The sequence below is a fragment of the Strigops habroptila genome, chromosome 5 (assembly GCF_004027225.2).
Source record: "Strigops habroptila isolate Jane chromosome 5, bStrHab1.2.pri, whole genome shotgun sequence".
In the NCBI taxonomy this organism is placed as follows: domain Eukaryota; kingdom Metazoa; phylum Chordata; class Aves; order Psittaciformes; family Psittacidae; genus Strigops; species Strigops habroptila.
In genome coordinates this window covers 52825437-52848393 of record NC_044281.2, presented here as the reverse complement: position 1 = coordinate 52848393, position 22957 = coordinate 52825437, and the positions used below count along the sequence as shown (strand labels likewise).

Genomic DNA, 22957 nt, shown 5'->3' with positions numbered 1-22957 from the left:
TCTGATTCCCAGAAATAGATGTTGCAAGCCCAGGGATAACAAAACTTCCCCATTTCTGCTTGTCTGCACCTCTGTGCCCCCTAAATGCCCCCAGAGACCATACTGGCCTTAAAGCCAGAACTGGGGACCTCTTCTTTACCCGCCAGGCCTCCTTGGCAGCTCTGGCCCAGTCTCTGCTTTCCAGGAGACACAACCCACAGTGTGCCTGGCACTCTGCTCTTGGATGCCTTTCTTGCTCGCAGTCATACTGAAATACTGTTTGCCTATACACCGTTTACTAAGCGTCTCATGCCACTCATAGAGTGTGGACACAGATAAGTGATGAATTCACATCATGACTATTACTGCTACAGTCCCTGACTTCGCATAGCAACTGGCACCAACAATGATGGGAGGCTGATGTCCATGGTAGCTGGTCTTGTACCCTTTTCTCTGCCCTATATATCCCCACTACTCCTCCACTACCTCTTTCACTCCATATATTCTCCCAGAGCTGGGGATGTGGAGGGTAAGGCTCTTTATATAGCCCCCTGCTTCATCTCATCATGATTCTTTTTGCACTGGATATATTTTTCTCTCTCTAAGATAGTTTCTTTGAAGTCAAGAAAGAGTTAAGAGCCTCAGTCAACAGACAACCAGGGCGAGAGTAGCAAATCCCAAAGGATTTTTGCCTAGCTCATTCATAATATGGAGGCATTAGCAAAATGAGACTGGAAGGGTTGCTACTTTCACTTGCTAACAAAAGCAGACCAAAACCATCATGGATCAAATGTTCTACCAAAGCAAGCCACAAGATCAGGTAATAGTGAAATCTACAGTGAAGGGGAGGGAGGCATCACCTCAACAGCTCAGTGGAGTTGCCTTCTCTAATGAACGCAGCAGCCCCGTGTTCCCCAGCCCCAGCCTACTGCTTCTGTGTTGGGAAGGCCTGGAGGAGCCTGCAGGTAGATGCTGGAGCCCAGCCTAATCTCTCCCACTCAGCCCTATCCCAGTAACGTGTGTAGGGCACATACACCTTGAGCGGCCTCAAAGCTGGAGTTGTGCCTTGGGCAAGCACAGCCCTGAGACCCCATGGGCACACAGCTCCAGGCCAGGAGGCTATAGGGGCAGTAAAGAGGAAAAGCAAGATCCTGAACATGCATATCTCTGTCTTACTTAAATGCTTAGTGCTTATATCTCTTCCTCTCCTCACCCTGCCTTTTCCTGCCACTTTGCTTTCTCCTCTGGCATCTTTCCTGCTCCTTTGAACATGCTCCCAGGAGAGCTCACACTGTCACACTCGCTCGGAAAGCTTTCAAACATGAGCAGGGAATGGAGGAAAGGTTTAAGTGTCAAGGGCCCATCAAAGCTATAGAGTTGTGCTTTTTTATTCTGGATTCCTTTGCCTTCCTGAAAGAGACTCAGGGGTCTCTTTGGAAACCTGCTTTGCTGCTCCTTACTTCACTTCAGTAACACTCGTGCTACTAAAAATAGCATGCTGTTGAAAAGATGGCACATTGGGTTTGACGCTCTGTTTCTAAAACAGCCCTGAAGATACCAGGAAGGTTGAAAACCAGCAACGACCCAGAGGCAGACAAACTGCACACCAAAAGGTACCACAGCCAACATGTAGCTCAGAGACCCAACATTTCCTTGGTCCAGGGGGTGGTTTTTCAAGCATGCCCCAGGGGACAGCCACTGCAAGGCAGCACAGAACAATCCCTGAAGGTCAAGGCAGCTGATCCCCCATGCCCCAGCAGCTCTCCCAGCCGCACTTGCCTTCCCACGGGGGAGACCGGACAGGGCAGCACAATAGCCATTTCCCTCTTTGCAAATACTACAATTGGAGTTACCGTGCCACATTTTCATGACCCACAATGAGGGTCGGATGCTCAGGAGACCTCAGTTCCTGTTTAGTCACGAAGAAGGCAGAGATTTTCAAAGAGGCTTGCATATTGTATGCTATATTTATCAGAAAATAGACCTAAACACCAAAGGAGTGCCATAGCTTGGCTTTTGAAAAAGCCTTTAAAAACCTCAACCACCTGGTTTACCTAGACAGGAACAAAGTGATGGTGAAAATCTGGTAAATTGCTGGAGCATGGCATGATGCAGTCGGTGCTACCCTCACACTGCTTCAGCCTAAATCCCGCATCAGCCCTGTCCCTCAGACACTCTCAAGCTGGTTGATAGGATGTTTCCTACTGACAGCACCGAGCTGAAGGTGGAATTGAGGCCTCGCTGTGTGCAGGTAGAGTTTTTTTATATTTTGCAGAACAAACAAGACCTGTAAGTAGGGAGTAACCACATATTACAAGATGTTAGATCTCCTACGCCTCTGCAACCATCGCATCCGAGTGCCTCACAGCCTTTCAGATATTTATCTTCACAACACTGCTTGACAAGAGACACGGACAAGAAAAATGGAGTAACTCGCTCACGGGTCCCTACTGTCGATGATGTAGCAAGCCTACCAGGTTTCAGCTCAGCTCCCCACTCACAATGTAAGCCCTTCTCTGCCTCTCAGGGGTCAATGGAGATGGTCAGTATTTCCTAACAGAAATCCTTCCCCCAATATACAAGATGAAGGGAGGGAATTAAAAATCAAAGGAGAAAGATTTTGGCTAGAGCCATAGAATAAAGGAAGGGCACCATGACCTGGAACCCATCTCCGTGATGTCTATACCAGAGCCTGCAGCCCATGAGTTATTTCCAGGCACATTTTTCTCACTCTCTGGTCAGATTTGGAATCAATAAAGCATCTCCTTCTATTTCAACAGCAACCCAGCAGAAACTGCCTGAAGCGATGTATAACCACTACTGCAATTCTTATTGACATGTCATCAGAAAACTGCATTTCTTAAGAAGCCCTGCAATAACTGCTGAAACTAGGGATGGACACCCTGATCCTACAGAAGTCATTTTGACCATCGGCACATAGACAAAGACCTTGTTCAAAACATAGAAAAACTAGATTTCATTATCTGAGGAGTAGCTGAAGAATAATTTAGTCCTTAAGCTAAAAAATTCTATTTGGAACCCAGCTGAAAAATAAATTAATGATTTTCAGGTACTTATTTTAAAAATATTGATGATGTCATAATACAGGCTTTTGAATTTATAGCACTTCTGCTAAGTTCACTGAGAGTTCAGACAAAATCAAAACAAGCAGAGACGCACGTCATCTGTGCTCTGTGCCACTGAACTGGAGCCCAAAGCAGTCAGGCCCCCTTCTCCCTCTTCTCAATCACTGTGATTCACAGCATGCTCCAGAAAGAGATAATATTATTCCTAGAGAGAGACTGTATCTTCAGCGTCTGCTGAAAAGTCCCCTAGCTAAACAAATTTGAGCTGCTAATATTTATTCATAATATTGAGCTTCTTGCCTGCGTAGCGATACACACACGCACACTCATTTGTAATGGAACAAAAAGTTTAAGCAAAATTCAGGCAAAACACACTACAGAAAGAGCCATACCTCTGCAAGAGTGGTCCATCTTGTTGTATTTGAAGTACCCACTTTTGCACTGGCAGAGCGCGACTCCATCAAAGTCTGTGCATTCAGAAGTTTCCTTGTCACATTCAGGGTCTTTCTGCTTGCACAAGCTGCCAACTGTCGGGAAGAGGCAGCCAACATCAGTGTGGTTCTCTCTAAACCCACCGTTACACACATGTGCTTTCCTGGACACCACATTCGACTCATGTGCTGCTTTAATCTCCTTTCTTTTTTTAATTTTAAATAGCATTTGTTACACTAGGAGACAGTCAACATGACTCTGTGCCACCTTTGCTTGCATATCTACCATCATTTGCATGGGCAAATAGAACAAGAGAATAATAGATGTTTCAGCTCAGAGGCAGAAGGGGAAATGAAAAAGAAAAATTTGGTTTGGCTCAAGCTGAAACACATTCACCCCCTGAGATAGTTCAACAAATCAATTTTTAAGCTTATATCAAGCAAAACATTTTGCTAAGCCCAAAGCAATTTTTTTTCCATTTCAATATTAAACACTGGATTTTTTCATTTTTCAAACAAAGAATTTGTCCTTTCATTTACATTACTTCGAAGCAGTGTTTTACTTTAGAAAGTCAGGTTTGTTACAATGAGCATTCAGCAAAACTGTGGGTAAATGATGGAAACTGTGTCACCGAATGTACATTTTTTACCAGGAGGTCAGACTAAATGGAATGAAGAAACAAAAAAAAATTTGTGAGAAATAAGGTTTAATGGAATACATGTCACTCATTTGGCACTCACCTTTTATAAACCTCTCCCTGCTAGAGCCGTCTTTTTTTTTTTATCTGATATCTTTTCTTGTAAGCACTTACACAAGTACATAATTTGTTTCTTATTCTGCTTATTTCAAAAGTAGACTTTACCAGAAGCATTGTAATCAGAGGTAGTGGCTAGATACAACCTGAGAGGATCTACCAAAATAACGTAATTCAGTCCATGGTGGAGTTGGCTTTAAAACATGGCATGTTAAAATAAAAGCACATGCTAGATTTCTCATTGTCATGTTTATTTTGCCAAAACAATCTATGGGGTTTCCTACTACACCCAGGCTAAGTGGTGCTGCTTTTTATCCTCAAAGCCTCAAATCCTGAAGCCACAGAGCTCCATGCACAGAAGTTTTGTTGCAGTAGCCCATCTTCCAAGAGTGCTCACTCCCTGCATCCTAGTGGTACCTCTCACAACTATATCTCCTCTATTGCTCCCTCAGAAAGCAAGGACCAGGAGGTACAGGGCACAGGGCCAGCACCAACAATGGGGTCCACCTAGAGAAGGTCCTGCACAACACTCACAGAATCATAGAATTAGCTAGGTTGGAAAAGACCTTTAAGATCAAGTCCAACTGTTACCCTGGGACTGCCAAGTCCACCACTAAACGTGTCACTGAGGGCCTCATCTACATGTTATTTGAACACTTCCAGGGATGGTGATTCCACCACTTCCCTGGGCAGCCTGTTCCAATGCCTGACTACTCTTTTGGTAAAGAAATTTTTCCTAATATCCAATCTAAACCTCCCCTGGAGGAGTTTGAGGTTGTTTCATCTTGTTACTTGGGAGAAGACCAGCCACCTCCTGTCTCCATCTTCCTTTCAGGTAGTTGTGGAGAGTGATAAGGTCCCCCCTGAGCCTTCTCTTCTCCAGTCTAAACAACCCCAGTTCCCTCAGCCATTCCTCATAAGACTTGTGCTCCAGATCCTTCACCAGATTTGTTTCCCTTCTCTGGACCTGCTCCAGCAACTCAGTATCTCTCCTGTAGTGAGGGGCCCAGAACTGAACACAGTATTCGAGATGCGGCCTCACCAGTCCTGAGTACAGGGGTATTATGACTTCTCTAGGCCTGCTGGCCACACTGTTTCTGACAACACTGATGTGTTTCTCCAGTTCTCTGTGATGCATCCACATACCCCTTTGGCAGGTAGAGGATTTGGTAACAGAAATCAAAAGCTCTTAATTGTGAGCCAGCTTTAGACCCTGCATCACTGAAATCGGACAGGCAGAAGAGCGAAGCTCCCCACATAGCCTCCAGTGGTTCTAATCAACTTCACTGGGACGGTTTGTCTCTTGGCTTTCACACTGTTTCCCTGGCTCCCAGCTGCACGGGTGGAATTAAGACTTACGGTTTTTTAATCTGGCCAGGGGCCAGTGTCACATCCCGGAGATGAAAGGCTGCCCTACAATGCCTCTAATCCTGTGCTGTGTGATGTTTTCACAGAGAAGCAGATTTCTCACACATGTGGCAAAGATAAGGCTCGATATCTGCATCCTTTTAATACCGAGAGGCTCTTAAGATGACTCCCATTTAAATAAGATAAAAAAGATTCAGAAGGGTTTTTCAAATGCCAAAATCTTTCTCTTCATTATAGAACAAGCCAAATAAAACATACCTTTCCCCTCCCACCACAGTCCCTCTAGATGCTATTTACCTCTGTGGAGCGGTTTCAGGCTGGAGATGAACTGGCAGGCTTCAGTAGGGGATTTGCAAGCTCGAATGTAGCTTTTCACGCTGCTGACAACGTCGTAAAGAGTCACGTTGGATGCTAAAGAGAACGTGGATTGCACTGAAACATGCACAAAATTTGTCTCCCTGACAGAAAACAAAACAAAACAGCCCTGAGTACCACAGGTCAGTCTGATGTTATTGTTAGCATCTTATACATAGGACTCTTATTAATGCATATTATACATAAGCATAAGCCAGCGATGCTTATCACAGACACAATACTGCATACATACTGAAATACATATTGCATACATACTGCGTTGTAACAGACTTTAGAAACAGGACAAACTTAAATACAGAGAGGTAAATTTGGGGCTGGAAGGGGTGCTGGCAGCTCATTTTGAAATCAGCCATAAATCCCTCCCAGGCAGCTCACAGGCCCATCAGGCCAGGAGGGGGTACTGGGAGAGCCAGGCGAGGTGATCAGGCATTCCCCATGCCCTGACTACTGCCAGGCCAGATTGCATCAAGCCCAGCACTGACTCAAAATGGAGAATGTGGATCTCAAGTCGAACATCCTGAATGCTTGAGTTTCTCATTCTGCCCCCAGTAGCCTTAGCCTTACCTGGTTGCCTTAACTGTGGAGTGGTGGTACCCTGGTAAGCCGGACAGTGATGCATCAAGCTGCAAGGAAGGATAGAGCAGCTGTTAGTGGCCATGGGGGTGAGGAGGGATTCAGCCCACTGGGATGCAGCACAGGATAGTCCTTCTGGGTCGCCAACACCATCCCCTGCATTCACCACAGCTGCCTGCTGAGGACAAGGGAGCTCTGAGCATCCCAGTAGTTCATCTGCTCAATCAGAAAAATACACCATCCTATTACCAGCAAGGGATGGCTGAAGTCACCATTATGCAGCCTTGGACAGGAACAAAGGCTTGGGGATTTTGACATGAGCATCTGCCTGGGCCCCACTATGCAATGACCACAAAGGCTAAGGATGAGCCAAAAGCTAGTGGGGAGAAAGCCCTGTGTGAGGCCAAGCTCCAGGCGGCACCCTCAGAGACTGCACATCTTCCAAGAAGCCTCCCTCCCCCTGGATCCATGTGGCCCTTTGTTTTCACTCCCCAGCACAAGCTGGGCAGGAAGCATCAAGGCAACTCATCCCATCTCCCCCTTCCTTTGATGAGATCTCCAAATCACCTACTCCAAAAAGAGTTGGGATGAATTGCAGCCAACCCAGCAACTGCTAACAGGACAAACTCATGCACTCAATGATCTGGCTAAAAAATGCACAGAGATGTACCTATCCCCAGCCCAGGGTTCTTTTTGGAGCAACTGGTGGCACAGCATATGGGGAATCAACAGCTCACCCACCGCTTGCTCTTAACTGAAGGCCACATGGTTGTGATAGCATGGCTGGGAACTCCACAAAGAGGAAGGTATATTTGGGTGGGTGCTGCTGCTGAGCTTCATCCCATGGGGTTTGGCTAAAAGCAAGGTGGCCCCAGCTGCAGTCCAACCTGCCCCACTACCTGTGTGATATACTGATGAACAGTAAAGCCCAGAGTTACTGTTTAAATGTTTGACCTTGGAGGAGCAGTAGTGCCATTTCAAGGTCTGGAAAAGGCAATGCAGCCAGCAGGTACTAGGAGAGGATGTAGGGTACAGAAGCATGCACTCAGCCACACCACTTCACAAAAAAGGCTTCAGGATTTTCTGGGCAGATATGTTGTCTTAAGCCCCATAGGAGTCAGATCTCTCTGCTGCTGTCTTGACAGCCAGGACAGAGCAGGGGAGAGAAGCGTGATGGGGTTTAAAAGCCTGCATCTCGCCAGTCCTACTAGCACCAGATCAGGATGGTTTAATGATTAAAGAGGTTGCTTTTTAATGCTACAGAGTCTCATGGCTTTCCATGACAACTGTAAGAGGAGAGAAGGGCATCTGTCCCATCAGCATTGCCAAAGTCCTGGCAATGACACTCACCATCGCCAGGATCTCACCCTCGACGTGGCGGAGCTCTGCATACTTCCCATGGGTAATATTAAGTTTCAGGGGGACCTGGCCGATAAATATTCTTACTAAAAAGGAGAATAAGTCAAGTTAGTCAGAACACACATCTCCATACCATGTGTAGCTGTGGTGTCATACACTTTACATGACCGACTGCATGGAAAACCCCTTCATACAGTGGACAGAAAACTCATGGCTTACAGTCACTGCCCCAATAAAGCAAATTCCCAGCCTTGGGATTTTTCCCAAGGGTTACTGCAGTGTTCCCACATCCCCAGTCAAATTCCATTCCTCAGTGCCGTTCAGCCAGCATTTCACTGCAGCATTCCTACGTTTCATATAGAAACACTGACTAATTTAAAAGGACCCCTGAACACAGAGAGAACTGGGTAAATTTAGCAACAAGACAGTTTCAGGTACCAAAGCTATTTATAACAATTTTGGGTAAACGTGTCAAATATCTTACCCCTCCCTGCAATGGAAAGAAAGCAAATCAGCAAGTCAAAATAAAGCACTGGAGAAAGGACATTTTCATTTTTCAAATTGTTGGGCAGAATGAGCAATGACATTTGAAAAGAGGTCCAAAAGATGCATTTTTCCATGCTTAGATTGATATTTGATTCATGGCAGCAGAATGCAATAATCCGAGTTGTCCAGACTTGGAGAGATAATACCCCTAAATCTTGTATCAAGTGTCATGAGATACTCAGTGGAAATGAGAACTCAGAGCTCAGAAAAACAGAATACAATTGCAGATAACATTATAAAGGCTCCAATTCTTTCCCATTTTTTCCCATACGCAGAGCCTATCTTCAGCACAAATTTTATATCAGACAGCTATAATGTAACAACCCTGGGTAAAAAAGAGATGAGAATCACCTTCACAGTATTTACATAATCTGCCCATATCCTAGTTCAAGGCATAATCAAAACAACTCTCTAAATTAGAAGCTGACACATTCCAGCTCAAAGAAATGTTTCCAAACACCCTTAAGGGACACCTCACCCATGTTTCCTTAGCAAAATTTCCATTCCTCTAATCCTTTCTGATTAAGGGTCAGAAGAAACTCTAGCAAAACAAATTCCCCTTTACACTGGGACATTGTAAATCTTTGAGACTGAGAGTCCTCTAATAGAAAAGAGGGAGTCAGAAGCTGAGTTCCAACTAATAACTGTGCTGCATGAAAAATGCTAAAGGTATGAAACAAGACCTTGATCTCACAAAGACTTTTCACGGCTTCTTAACTTTCCGCACATGGCTGATCCCACTGAAGCCAGATTACACAATAGCTCAACTCACTTCTCTCAAGCCAAGTGCCATCGCCAGGGTTTTCAGGGCTGGGAGCTGTGATAAACTGCTGAACGCTTTCTGGGGGTTGTAAAACACATGAGGAACAAAAGGGGCACATCTGTCCTTAGTAACAAGCCTGAGCCCACCACTCTGTTGCTGTTTTTAAGAAACCCTTAGCCATCACTGTGCCTGCTCCCTGGGGCAGCCCAACACAACAGCCATTAGACACTGCACTTGCATAAACAGTAAAAGGCTCTTGTTAAAATTGGTGGCTGGGTGGAACATTAAGCTCCTGAACTAGTATGAGCATCGGTTAATTTATTTTAGAAGATTACAGATAATTATTTCCATCTTTTTCATCCCTGGTTTTTCACTTCTGTTTTCTTACCTAAATTGCACTTTCCTTTTTCCAGCTCGTAGCCAAGAGGACACTGACAGATATAGGAGCCATGGGTGTTGTTGCAGGTGGCCAGTGCAGGACAAGGGTTGGAAAGACATTTATCCGCATCTACAAAAGCAGAAAAAAAAACCAGGTTATAGTTACAGAATCACAAAAATCAACTGTTGGGCTAAAAAAGATCAAGTTGGTTCCTCTTCTGTGACCCCCTTAGCATTATCAGATGCTTCATTGCATCATTTGCTCTTACTATTTATCCTGATGGAGCTTACTTATTCTGTTGGAGCTGAAAGAATAAAAACAAACCACTTTCTCTTGAATATTCATTCAAAAGCCCTTGGGATCCAGTGTTGATCCATGTTAATATGAACACCCAGCTTGCCTACAGCACTGCTCATCTGCAGATCTCAGGGTACTTTCCAAAGACAAACAATCCTACAGTTATGGATGAAAAGACAGTCAGAGATAGACTTTGGACCATGGACTCCTTTACCAAAGTCCTGCCCTTTTCATCTAAGCCATGTTTCCATGATCCAAAGCTAGTGCTTGAACACTGATGCAGTCTGTAGGTTACCCAGTAATGGTGGAAGCAGCCCTAGCTGCTGTCACCATCTTTACCAGGGCTGCAGCTTCCTCCATGCCAGGCTGGGGTGGCCACAGCAGGGATACCTGCCTGTGCCATCACTCATAATGCACTTCCTTCGTGGGAAGCAGACACCAACTGAGAAATATGGAGTATCAGGAGATTAATGATTATAGTCTTAGATGCTTCATAGATTAACCAACTTAAACTGCAAATCTGGAGAAGACAACCAATACTTCCCTTTGAAAAAACATATTTTAAAACATTGACTTTCACTTTGCCATTCTGCAGTTTGTGCTTTGTACTGTGGAGACCAGTGCCATTTTTCTCTCATGATGGTGAGTGCCCACATACAAAGCACTATGTCCAATGCAGCAGAAGGCTCTTTTGCATTCTGCTAAGTGGCAAACCTCAGTATTTACAGAAAAGAGTAACTTGGCTGAAGTGTGAATCACTTGGTAAAAAGGATATGCTACTTTAATCTTTTTATAAAAAAATCCATTCCCCTACAACGATTTTCTTTTTTTTTTTTTTTTTTGCATGGAGCCATAGCTATAATTAAAACCAATTAGTCTCAGAAGTAACCTTCAAATACTTCATTATTGGATGGAATATATACCATTGCCAGTATTTCACTGAGATTAATGCAATTAGCACACACAATATCCTACAGTGGCATAAGGGCCAGGCTCCTGAACTTCAGACACACAATTGATTTCCACTCATATAAAACTTTGGTGAATGTATTTACTTAAGAAGATAAGGAACCCGGCAGCAGTTATAAATGACTGTAATAATACACTCAGCAAGATGTAACCTACCAGGAGAAGCAACAGGCCGGTGAGTAGGACATGATTTAGTGAGGTGGGAACAAAAAGACCTTAGACCGTAATAACAGAAGTTCCAACACAAATACCAGGTGCTGGACAACTGCTTTGTCTCATGAATAAAATAAATATTGATTGATATTGAGCAACATTGTCGACTGATCAACACATATAAAACGCATCCTACGCTTACCTAGAAGGCCAGGCAGCTTTATTTTCTTAAAATTCTCAAATTTCAGCTTACCGTTTCTAACAGAAATGTTCACCAGAATGCTCACCCTCTTCCAGAAGTTCAGCTTGATTGCTAAACCCTTAGCTTAAAAATACCAGCATGGAGGCTGAGTTCTTATTCTCAAACCCTGCTGACAACAGACTTGTCATACATACATACATAACTCTTTGGAGACCCTTAAAGTGGGAACGAGGTGTTCCTGTCCCCCTTGTTCCTCATGTCCCCATCACTGATGAGCACTGCTAGGCACATTACCTGTTGCCGGAGATGACATCCTCGGCCTGGCCGTGCTATCTGATGGATGAACAGTGGTTGGTTTGGTAGCAGCCAAAGTAGTTGCAATGTTCACAGTGGTCTTGCTGGTTGGAGAGGCTTCAGAAGGACTCGTAACAGGGATGTTTTCTTCGGTGACTTTACCAGGCCTAGCAGTGGTGGGATCCACCGCTTCTGTGCTTTCACTGGTGGTATAGATGTGCTTAGTGGCAGCAGGTGTTTGAGCTCTGTGGTCTTTCATAGTGCTAGCATCACCTGGGGTTGGTGAGCGACTGGCCGGTGTTGTCAGCACAGGAGGTTTCACCGTGGTCAGTATGACCGCAGGGATGATGATGCTGTGGTTTGTGTCACTTGGTGAGGGAGTATGGGGTGCATCTGTGGGCCCAGGCTGTGGGGCATCGCTGGCTGTGGTGAGCAGCAGCGTTGCCTTCCCAAAGCTGCCCCCCTGGGCAGTGGTGACTCTGGGCGAGGTGGTCTCTGTTACTGTCGCGGGAGCAGAAACAGACACGATGTGTCCACCAAGCTGCTCCGTAGGGGCTGTAGGGAGAAGAGACCCGAGGGAGGTGAAGGTGGTGCTGTCTTGGGGCTGGTGCGTGACATTGTGCTTGTTGGTCTCTCTGTGTGAGCTCCCAGCCACGGCAGCTGTGGAGGGCATCCGCCTGACCACAGTCGTAGCTACAGAGGTGCTTGCTTGATTGCTGTCGTTGGACTGTGAGACCGATGATGGTGACGAAAACAGAGGCAATAAAGATGCTAATGAATAAGATGGGGAAAGCAATGAGGAAGTGGGCAAGGAGGATGACAAAGCCTGCAGAGGGGGTGAAGATGCCATCACAGAGGACAACAGTGGCTCAGATGACTCTGATGATGTAAACAGATAATTTGGTGCTGGTGTTGATGACAGCGAGTGACGCAGAGATGACAGTGAGGAAGAGGCTGGAAATGATGAAGATAGAGATGACCTGCCAGTGGTCAACAACCCAGAGTCAGTGTTGAAGAGAGTTGTATGTTGTACGCTGCCTGCAGAAGCAGAAGTCAACTGTCTGGAAGAGTGTACCAGCAATGGCTCTGTAGATGGTTCAACAAAACTGTCATCACTGGATACATTGCTCCTCCTGTCCTGTGCCACAGAAGATTTTGATGAATCAGAAGGGTTAGAAATTTCAGAAAAAAAGGTGGAACTTTCTGAGGAGTCAGCAGAGGTGCTGCTATTCGAGATAGACAGGAGCGTCCTTTCTCCTCCTCTGGTATATGTGGTTGAAATATATGTGCCGTCTGTATGAGAAACCGAGGTCCTTTTCTCAGCATCAATGCTACTGACTGGCTGATGGCTGCTTGAAAAGCCTGGAGTAAAAGAACAAAATATATTAGAAAGATGGAGTAATATGAAAGTATTTTGATGTCATATTAAAATAATTTGCTAAATACATAAAATGTTCTTGTCTGTGAACTGGACCATGCTCTTCAAAAATTTAGAGCACCATCCAAACACTGGTATTAAATTAAGACTCTTTTGCACTTAATTGATTCTAAAATGGTGAACTCAGACAGACACGAGGCTCCTGTGAAATACATAGGTTTCTAAAACACTGTCCTTCCAGTACTGCTTTTCTAATGTGATTGAGCACTTATCATTCCATGATATTTTGTGGCAAGCTAAGCAGGAAAACCTATCTGTTCTCTTTATCACTTGTATTTTATGAAACTCATATCCTCTCCTTCTTATCCTCAATTCCCAACTAAAGAATATCCATCTTCTTCCGTTGACTTGTTTTTAGACACAGTGATCTTCATGCCTCTGCAGGATTAATTTATCACATTATGTTACTTTGCAGCTTATCATGAACTCACTGATTGAAAACTTTGCAGTCAGGAAATCCTAAATGATTACCACATCAATCTGCAAAAAAGTCATATTATCTACTATAAAAGGTGCAGTCAATTTCAGGATGTACAGCTAAGTTCAGCAATCTCTAAAAGTAAAAAACGGGGTATTGAAAACTCGGTTTAATTCTATAATTCACTTAGGTCATCATGAAACACTTGAAATTATCACCCAATAGACACCAGTTAGGATGCAAAAAAATAATGAGGACACCAAAACAGGAGAGTTTCCCAGCTCTGGTTCATGGCTTCACTTCCAGAACGATTCCCAGCTAGAGAGGTCTGGTTTTGAGTCCTTTGATGAAAACTTTCCCGAGTGAACCCTCGGGTGGCGCTGCACGTACTAATGAATGAAAATTTTGCATACAACATAGATAAATGCAGGCCAATGTGAACTTCTCCCCACCCCAAATGTATGTTGGGAGACACTAACTTACTTGTGAGATCGTTTTGGACAGAAGAGTAAGTGGGTGTCTTGGAAGAACGTGTGAAGAGTGCCTCCGTCGCAAAGCCCCTGCTGCTGGTGGAGGCATTGACTGCCCCACTCTGCTCCACTGACACCGGCTGAGCCGGCGCTGGAGAGCTGTCAGTTTCAGCATAGGAAGCAGAACTCTCCGTGCTGCCAGCCAGCACACCATCCGTCACCGAGTGCAGCGTCCTCTCTCCACCCCCAGCAGACCTGGATGAACTGTACACGGGATCAGTGATGGGGCTGGACATCCTTTCCTCGGCACTCGAGCTGCTTAGGGAGTGATGGCTGCTGCCCACAGCTGGAATAAGATCAAAAAGCAGGCATCTGATTTTATCATCTCAGAGTAGATAGCATTTGTGAGTTCTATAATAATTCTGCTTAGAAATGCAGACTAATAAAATTGCACAGATAAACAAAGATTAAATACAGATTAAGAAGATCTCACATATATATCACCCTAAATGTGGATTTAATACAAAAGCTTACTCTAAAGAAAGTGAGAGGGATAATCAGTACCATTAGAGTCATAATGGCATATTTATGTTATTCATAATTATCACCACAACCCAGGCAGGTAGTAGATGTGTCCTACAGCAGGAAGTTACACACCTCATTCCTGCGATTTTTTTGTTAAGCATCAACAGCTGCAGATATACAGTACCAAGGAGCAGAATCACCACCGCTTATAAATCGTAATCGCGATACCCACAACAGGTCTGATGTGTTGGTGGTCATATCAACCCCATGGAAGAGGGGAAAGGAGAGGCAGTATTTTTTTTCTACTTCAAGCTCCATCCCAGAGTTCAAGAAAACTCACCTGAAGGTACATGGGTGGCTGAGAAGTAGGTGGATGAAAGGGTGACCTTGGGCTCTGGATACCCTGCTTGGCTGGACAAGAAGTGTCCTGCTCCAGGCCATGTTGTGGAAGATGGGAGGAGGCTAGTATGGGGCTCTCTGGCCATGTCTGAGTGAGACGTGGGGCTTTCTGCTGCTGTGCTCCACATGCCACGGTCAGCTACAGCCTGAGATGTCCCCTTCTTGTGGCTGGGGAGTGTGGGCGAGACATACATGGTCTCAGTAGGAGCACCAGAAACTCTTCTTCCTCCCCCTGGAACTGCAAATCAGATATGCGCATAGATTTATATAACAATATTTATTTTGCATATTAATAATACTTTTGAGGCCTCTACCGGGACTAAAACCTGAATATGTCAATCCCCACAGTGGAGGTGTCACTTGGTGACCAACATGACTTATTTGCTAAGTGGGGTTCTCAGGCAGTCTGTACTTTCCCCTTTTACTTTTCTGGCATTTCCACACCAGAAAAATGAAACAGATTGGAGTGCATGGTGTTTCTGAAGGATAGTGGTGGCAGGAATGTAGGAACGTAGGAACTAGTCTTGAAGGTCCTGCAGAAAACTCCCTTGGGCAGACCAGTAGCTTTCAAACCTGCTCTGGTGGGACCCTGGCAGCAAAGCGGAGGCTGAAACACAGGATAACTGGGATATGAGGTATGGCAAAAGGTCCACCAATCCCTTGCCACACCTCATGCCAGGCTTACCTGGTTTGAGGGCTGAGGTCAAGGCTACATGGCAGCCTTCATATATGGCCCAGAAGAGTCGCCTGGTTGTCTAGTTCCCAACACAAGAAGCTCTGCCCCAAGTGCCATGAGGCAAATAGCTCACCAGCTATGTAATGCTCAGGCACTCTTCACTATAAACCAGCCTTACTAAAAAGGCAAATCTAGTTGAAAGCTAGATGACTCAGGAGCTCAGGAGGGTAGCAAGGAGCAGGGATGTCCTCCACAGCAAACCTGGAAACCACAAGACCCACCTGAAGCACTCGGTGGAGACAATGGCACTGAAATGCTGGAAGAAAATGCAGGCAGTGGCTTTGTTGCAAGCTCAGCAAGTCCAGCACCACTCTGTGAAACACTGCTCTGCCTCCCAGGCTCTGTTGCTGATGAGGATGGTAGAAGAACCACATCGAAGGAGCTGGTGTGGGGCGGAGAGGAAGCAGAGCTCTCTCTCGTGCTGGATGTTGCATGGGTGCCTGACACAGGCGCTGTGCTCCTCTCCCCACCCCTGGTAGTTATCACTGAGCTGGGCATACTGGTGAGAGAAGCATCAGGCAGGCGTCCTCCCATTGCCGAGGTCCCTTCAGCTGAGAAAGAGCAAAGCAAAATAGATTTAAAGACCCTAAGCTATAAACAGGTGGGTGTGCTCTCTTCCATCACCACCCTTAGGCCGATGGCACAGATATAATGTGACAGAAGATCCAAACCTGGAGAAAACACTAACTGTGAAGACATAATCCTTTCCTGTGCAAGGAAGTGCTGCTTACAGGAGAACACCTTGAAAAGGAACAAGCTGCAGGAGCTCTATTGGCTTTGCTTCCCTCCAGTGCTGCTCTAGCACCGCAGTCCAGCTGTGGGAACAGCACACCTGCGCTGCCACTGCGGTGAGCGGTGTGCAGTTACAGCGGCACCGAACTCCCTGGTACTCGGAACAAAGCACGGCAGGCTTGTATGGGATCAGTAAATACTGTATTTGCACCCCAGGGTGGGAGTCTAGAGTGGCTAGTGTTACCTCCTGCTTGTATAAACATAGCCAATGGGGCAGTCTTGAAATCGTGCTGTCTCGGAAAGCACACCAAATCTTGAGGCCAGATTGCTCTTGCAGTAAGGCTGGGTTTTTTTTCTGGTGACTAAATGCAAAAAACAGCTAATGCATTTTTCTCTGGAAGTTGAAATTTTCTTCCATAATGCCCAACACCATTGTCCAGCACTTTCTAGCATGCCTTCACTCCTCCATTCAGAGCAGCCGTTAGAGGTCTATAGCAAGCAGCCCCATGGGGATGGTCAGAGCTCACCTGGGGAAGTGCTTTTGGAAGCAGATGATGAGCCTGCAAGAAACAGGTCCGTGGATGACACAGTGGCACTTCTGCCACCACCGCCCTGGGCTCCCAAAGAGGGCTGAGTATGGTCTGGAGAGCTGATGGTTCTGGTATCAGTCGTGGAAATCTCTGTTGTTCGGGCCAGCCTGGTGCTGGCTGGCAGAGACCTTAACGTCCTCCCTCCACCCTTGGCAGCTATTGTGGAAACAGTGGTACTGGTTGTAGGGAAATCGGTTCTTCTGTCTGTTGACAGGATGCTGAATGATACATGGCTGCTTCCAGTAGCTAAGAGGTGATAAAGAAATAATTTAAATTTTTACACATATGAAACTATAAATAAACAGATGAGCTTTCTTCCAGTAACACCCAGAGGCAGCAAGTACATGCTCAAGTAGTAAATATGAAAACCAGAGAATCATCAAGAGAAAATAGGAAATTTCCAAAGACATTAATCCTTCCTACAGAAATTTGTCTTCTAAAATCATGGTTTGATGCTGAGAAAACTGCTATTGTATAAAAACTGTTGAACTATTAACACTGTGCACTTGATTTCACGATTATGTGCCTGAGTGCACTCCATGCTGCTAGAACAAACATACTATAACAATGCAGAAAAACCTGGAAATTGATTCAGACAAGGCACTACACTGAGCAGTGTGAGAGTCTTCAAGAAGGACTCTAAAGAAATGGGATTGGGCGATCAGACCCCTTTAGCACCCCAGCAGCATCTTCGGCTGAACAGCGGCATGAAGGACCTCAGAGACCACATTCAAAGTTGCCTTAAATTTATTGAGCTGGTGCAATTTCTGTGAAGCAGCATGGTCCAAGGGGTAGGACAGAAGGCAGGCACTGAGGTCTGTCCCTGGAACTACAGGGACATGATCTAGTCCTTGATCTAATCCTTAGTTCCTTTGCCTATTAAATGGAGATAGCAAATGAAGATAGGAAAAAAAGAATGGTGATTTGCAAGTTAATTATTTTTCTTGGCATAATGAAACTTTCCACACATGTGCCCTTTCTGTAAAAAACCCAAACGACATTATTTGGTCAAGCAAGAGCTGAAATGTTTCAGACACAAAATCACACTGTATCCTTCCAAACAACATATTCTGCACAGCAAAAAAGTCAGGTAAGTGTGAGATACAGTACCAGTCCTCCTTTTATTTACAAAAAATGGTATTTCACTTCTAACTTGACCTCACCTGGGGAAAGACCTTCCGAAGGAGAGCGAGAGTGTGTTAGCAAAGAGTCTGTCACCCGCTCGGTGAAATCCGTGATTTCTCTGGACCCACGAACTCCATAGGTCTCTTTCACAGAAGACGTGGACAGGGATCGGATCGTGCCAAAGGTCTTGTACATGCCGCTACTGGGCATGGAGACTTCTGCTGCCCACCGGCTAGTGCTGGTGGCAGACCTTGGGGGCCTCCCACTGCTGCCTGTGGCCATGGCTGAAATGAAAGTGCTGGTGGGAGAGGAAGCACGGGGGTTTTTGTCTGTCGTTGAGCTGTCAACTGGTTGGTGGCTGCTTCTGACACCTAAGATACAATAAAACCAGTTTGATTTACGCATCTAGAACTAGACATCTGAGGGATTGTTTGTACAGCACACATTTCTATACTGTTCGTTGAGAAATTGAAATGACCAAGTTCTCAAGCTGGAAAAGGCGCAGCTCTGGGAAGAGGTGAACCCCTTACATTCAAGCACCTGTGGCTTAAAAAAAAAGCCATGAAAATCTCAACTTAAAACCAGGTTTTTGAAGTGCAGGCTGTGCACAATGCCCAGTTTATGCATTTAAACTGCCTTTGAGACTGTTTAAAATTTTAAGCCAAATCTAAAGGATGAGGTAAAACAGGCCTGGTTTAGGTTTTCTAGTGGCAGTTCAGAAACCCAAGCTGCCATCTCAGTGCTGGGCTGACAGCACAGATGTGGCGCTGAGCGCCCCGCAGCACTGGGCACCCGAGTCCATGCAGGATAGGACACAGCCTCACCCACAAGATACTCAGGAACACTCCCATGCCGCAGCCCGGTGTTCGACACAGCCTGATTTACCCCATGTTTAGCAGGCATGCTGCCCAGGGCTCTCCCAAACTGCAGTGCTTGGGATGTCGGTATTTCATCAGCTCACGAGGAGCAGGAGCAGCATTACAACTCACAGAGTGATGGGCTGAATTATGAATTAATGGTGAATGGTGGGGGAGAGTTCACTTGGGACCACACCAAGGGCATGGGGCAAGTCAGCACTGTTGTGGCTGTGGGGACTCTCAGAACGCTGCCTCTCACACAGACCAGCATGGCAAATGCAGCGCCAGGCGATGGCTGCAAGTCCCCAGCAAAAGTGTCTCTTGGCAGGGAGAAAGTGTATGTACATATTTCTGACCGATGGCTGCTTTTCCCAGCACAGGAGTTGCATGAGCAATGACGACATTGATGTTTTTCACTTTTTCACCCAAAAGCTGAGATGCACTCCCACCCTTCCCACCAGCCCCGCTGTCAGCCCAATGCAGCCAGTAATAAAAATATCCATGGATCCAATAACAACTGATGGCCATATCTAAGAGAAAACAACACAGGGATATGAAGTCTTGCCCAGCCCCAAAGCAGCCAGCTTTCAGACTAACAAATTTACCTCTGAAAGTACTTTCAGAGGCAGAGGAGGAGCTTGTGAGCAAAGGCTGCCTGTGAGGTGTTGGGAGATCGGAGGCTTCCTGTGAGCCACTAGGACGGTGTGTCGTGGCCTCTGAGGAGGAGAATGTGCCCCCCGAAGAGCTGGTGGGGTTGGTGCAGCTGGCAGATCCCCCTGTCATGCCAGCTGTGTGGCCATTTGTGAGGTACCCTGGCACCCCTGCTGCCATGCTGGGCATGTCAGAACCATGGGTGTCCAAGTGCAGTGTCGACTCTTCTGCAGCTGGGATGCTCTTGGGTTCGTAATTGTTGTTAAAGGCTAAAAAATAGGAGAAAAGAACTATAAAACTATGTGCACATAAACGAAAACAGCTGGGTAGGTTTCATCCTGCTATGATGTAGACCATTGATGTAGGTGCAGACAATATATGTGTGAATATTCAATACGGAAATATGTCATGCTGGGAAATCATTAAGACAGGGAAAAAATTGTCTCTATATAGGAACTCCTGAAATTATTGCTTGCAAAATTCAACTGAAAGTTTTCAAGGAAAATCTATCCTCCTCTTCCAACAAGAATAATATTTATCCATACTTTCATTTCTGTGAAATGTTTTTAAATGTACAGAATGTGCCAAACACAATATTATTCCTCTTTTCTTTAAAATAAAAAGGATGTACTTTGTTTCTAAAGGGTCTTTAAATAATGCTCTGAGTTATACAGCTAGCTAGCAAAACTCACCTGGAGAAGGGCTTTCCAAAGCAGATGGTGAGCCTGAGAGCGACGAGTCTGTGGCACCTCTGCCACCACCACCCTGGCCTCCTGGAGACATCCCAGGGGTCTGGCTCTGGTCTGAAGAGCTGGTGATTTCTGTACCAGAGGTGGAAATCTCTGTTGTATCAGCCAGCCTGGTGCTGGCTGGCAGAGACCTTAACATCCTCCCTCCACCCTTGGTGGCTGTTGTGGAAATGGAGGTGCTGGTGGTGAGGAAGTCTGAAATTCTCCTCTCCATGGCTGAGATATTGGGTGGCTGGTAGCTGCTTCCAATGGCTACAGTACAATAAAAGAAAACGGATTTATAAATATGAAATTATAAACAGATGGATGCATTTTCTTCCCAGATGCTTAGAGCGCACATACGGATATTAAAGCATAGGAAGCTTTCAATGTGAACAAAGTGCTCTTTTGGAAAGGCATGAATCCCCTCACTGCAGGAAGACCTTGCACAAAACCCAGGGCTCACTGCCAGGACAGCACAGCTTCATGAGAGGTGGGGTAGCTCGGCCAGCAGGAAACCCCATGGGATAAGGACTGCAGGGACTTGCCTTTAAATCCCACCTGGTGGAAATCAGTCCAGGCCCTGTTAGTATCTTTTTGTAGCTTGAACTGTTTGATCACTGTTTGATTGTTTGAACACAGCATCAAACAGCAAAGGGGGAAAACCTGAGCATGGCCATATTCCCATATGATCCTGCAGCTCAATTCACATCCCAGGCCTTAACAGGACACACGGAAAAATGTTTAAGGAAGCACAAAATAGGGTAAAACAACAAATCATAGACTAACCAAGCTCACCCACAGCAGTGCTTTCCAAAGCCAGGCGAGAAGGGGCAAACCCATGCTCTGTGGAGGGCCTGGGGAAACGTTCCTGTGCTGGGGCCACCGAAGAGGTCACCAAGGCCAAGGGCTGAGCTGCTGAGCCAGGCGCTACCCTTTGGATACTGGACCTCAGGTTTTCTGCAGCCCTGATGCTGCTCCCAGCAGCTGTAGCAGAGGGAAGAGACATGTCAGAGTGAGAATCCTGGAGATGTGTTTGCTCCTGGCAAGCCCCAGGCATGGAATAAGGAGTTGGCAACACCTGAGGTTTTCAATAAGTTCATGTGGAGTGGCGTAAAGCCTCTGATTTTGAGACCTCCAGAAATTAGTTGCTTGCAAAGCAAGCGAGGGGAAACCATGAAGACCAGGGATCTCGGGTTTGTTGTCCTGTATGGGTTTTGAAACACAAGCATCTCATCCTGTCTAGCCGAGAGCAAACTCCCCCGACATGGTCATGAGTATGGGTTACCAACTTCATGCAGCACTCAGGTGGGACACAGAGCTCAGGTGGGGCTGGGACCTCACCTTTGCTCTGCAGCTGGCACTGAACCAGCTGAGATATTTCACAGCTGCAGATGCCCACCCTGCAGAAAACACAACGATAAGGTCCAAAGGCCTTTTTTTTTTTTTTAATGTGAATGTTGGACTAAATTATGTTTTCTATTGCTTTTTCCTGTTTTCACCAGGAAATTTCAGCTAACCATCCAAATAATAATAAAAAGAATATATGCAAAATACAGCATCTTCTCTGTTTCAAGAAAGCAAAAGATATACAAAGGCTTTTTAAAGGTATAAACCAAACCTGTGGGCCAGCAAAGCTCACCTCCAAAAGTGCTGTCCGTGGCAGGCGATGCTGTGAGTGAGGGGCTTGTGGAGTCGCCCATGACATCCCTGGGGTGTAGCATGACATTGTTTGCACCAGTCTGGGTACTGGAAGCTTGTGGGGAGGACTGGGGCTGTCCTGGAGAGCCAGGGAAGGGAGTGCTGTGGATGGGCCGCAGCATCCCTCCACTGCTCCCCGAGGGGCTGGGTGAAGTGGATGCAGTGCCCGCGGGAGGGCTATCAGGCAGCTCCTTGCGCACCCAGATGCTCGCTGGTTGAGAGGGGCCACTGGTGCCTGCAAGACAATGGGGGAAAGCAAATGAGTGCACAGAGACAGGCTGAACGGCCCACCCAGCATCCTGCACTGCCGTCCTCTTCCTACCCACCACAGCCTGTGGTCCCCTTGCCGTACTCTCTTACAGCAACTTTATGTTTGGGAGCTGCACCAAGTAATTCATAATTTTCAAGTCTAAGAGAAGCCACACAGATCCTCGTCTCCACTCTCATGCATGAAGCAAGCCAGAAAACTGCCCTGAGCACATGGTGAGGATGGAGGGCCAGATCCAGTGCACAATGCTCTAGCAATGCAAGGGAAGCCAGGCTTAACTGATGCCCAGTTTCTCCAGGGAAAAGCATCTGCCTTGTTCCCAGGCTGAACTGCGATGGCTCACCTGAGCGCTGAGTCTCTGTGGATGGAGGCAGCGTTGCTGTCATCGTGTTGTCAAACCCTGCCACACGCCAGGCCCCATGGTACTCGCCCAGCATCCTCTCAACTGAATCAGTGCTGACGGCTGCCAAAATTGTACTCTCAGCAGCTGCAGGAGTGCTGGCAGAACCCAGAGCCCTCTTGTCTCTCTCCTGGTTGCCTGCAGCATGGTGATGGCTTCCAGCAGCTGGAAAGCAATACAGAGAGGGTCATGTTCTTCACTGTGAGGATGGTGAGGCTTTGGACCAGGTTGCCGAGACAAGCTGTGGCTGCCCCATCTCTGGCAGTGTTCAAGGCCAGGCTGGACAGGGCTTTGAGCAACTTGGTCTAGTGGCAGGGGGGTTGGAACTGGATGATCTTTACGGTCCCTTCCAACCCAAACTGTTCCATGAGTTCCCTGGGCAAGTTAATC

At 46.2% G+C, this 22957-nt stretch overlaps 1 protein-coding gene across 5 annotated transcripts in view; it reads right to left on the bottom strand.

Moving 5' to 3' along the window:
• HEG1 (heart development protein with EGF like domains 1) overlaps positions 1-22957 on the bottom strand; it is a 51711-nt gene that overhangs the window by 7684 nt on the left and 21070 nt on the right. For 3 of the 5 annotated variants that reach the window (XM_030488312.2, XM_030488315.2, XM_030488316.1), the window contains exons 1-14: positions 20988-21209; positions 20163-20471; positions 19425-19739; positions 18001-18333; positions 16775-17083; positions 15737-16066; positions 14721-15017; positions 13869-14201; positions 11530-12891; positions 9624-9743; positions 7918-8012; positions 6559-6617; positions 5917-6077; positions 3458-3592 (exon numbers count right to left, since the gene is read on the bottom strand). In XM_030488312.2, the coding sequence (XP_030344172.1) occupies positions 3458-3592; positions 5917-6077; positions 6559-6617; positions 7918-8012; positions 9624-9743; positions 11530-12891; positions 13869-14201; positions 14721-15017; positions 15737-16066; positions 16775-17083; positions 18001-18333; positions 19425-19739; positions 20163-20471; positions 20988-21207 (4378 nt within the window). In that variant the 5' untranslated portion in view covers positions 21208-21209. Of the gene's footprint in view, positions 1-3457; positions 3593-5916; positions 6078-6558; positions 6618-7917; positions 8013-9623; positions 9744-11529; positions 12892-13868; positions 14202-14720; positions 15018-15736; positions 16067-16774; positions 17084-18000; positions 18334-19424; positions 19740-20162; positions 20472-20987; positions 21210-21840; positions 22135-22510; positions 22733-22957 lie in introns of those variants that run through there. The other 2 variants (XM_030488317.2, XM_030488314.2) reach the window with 2 other exon arrangements.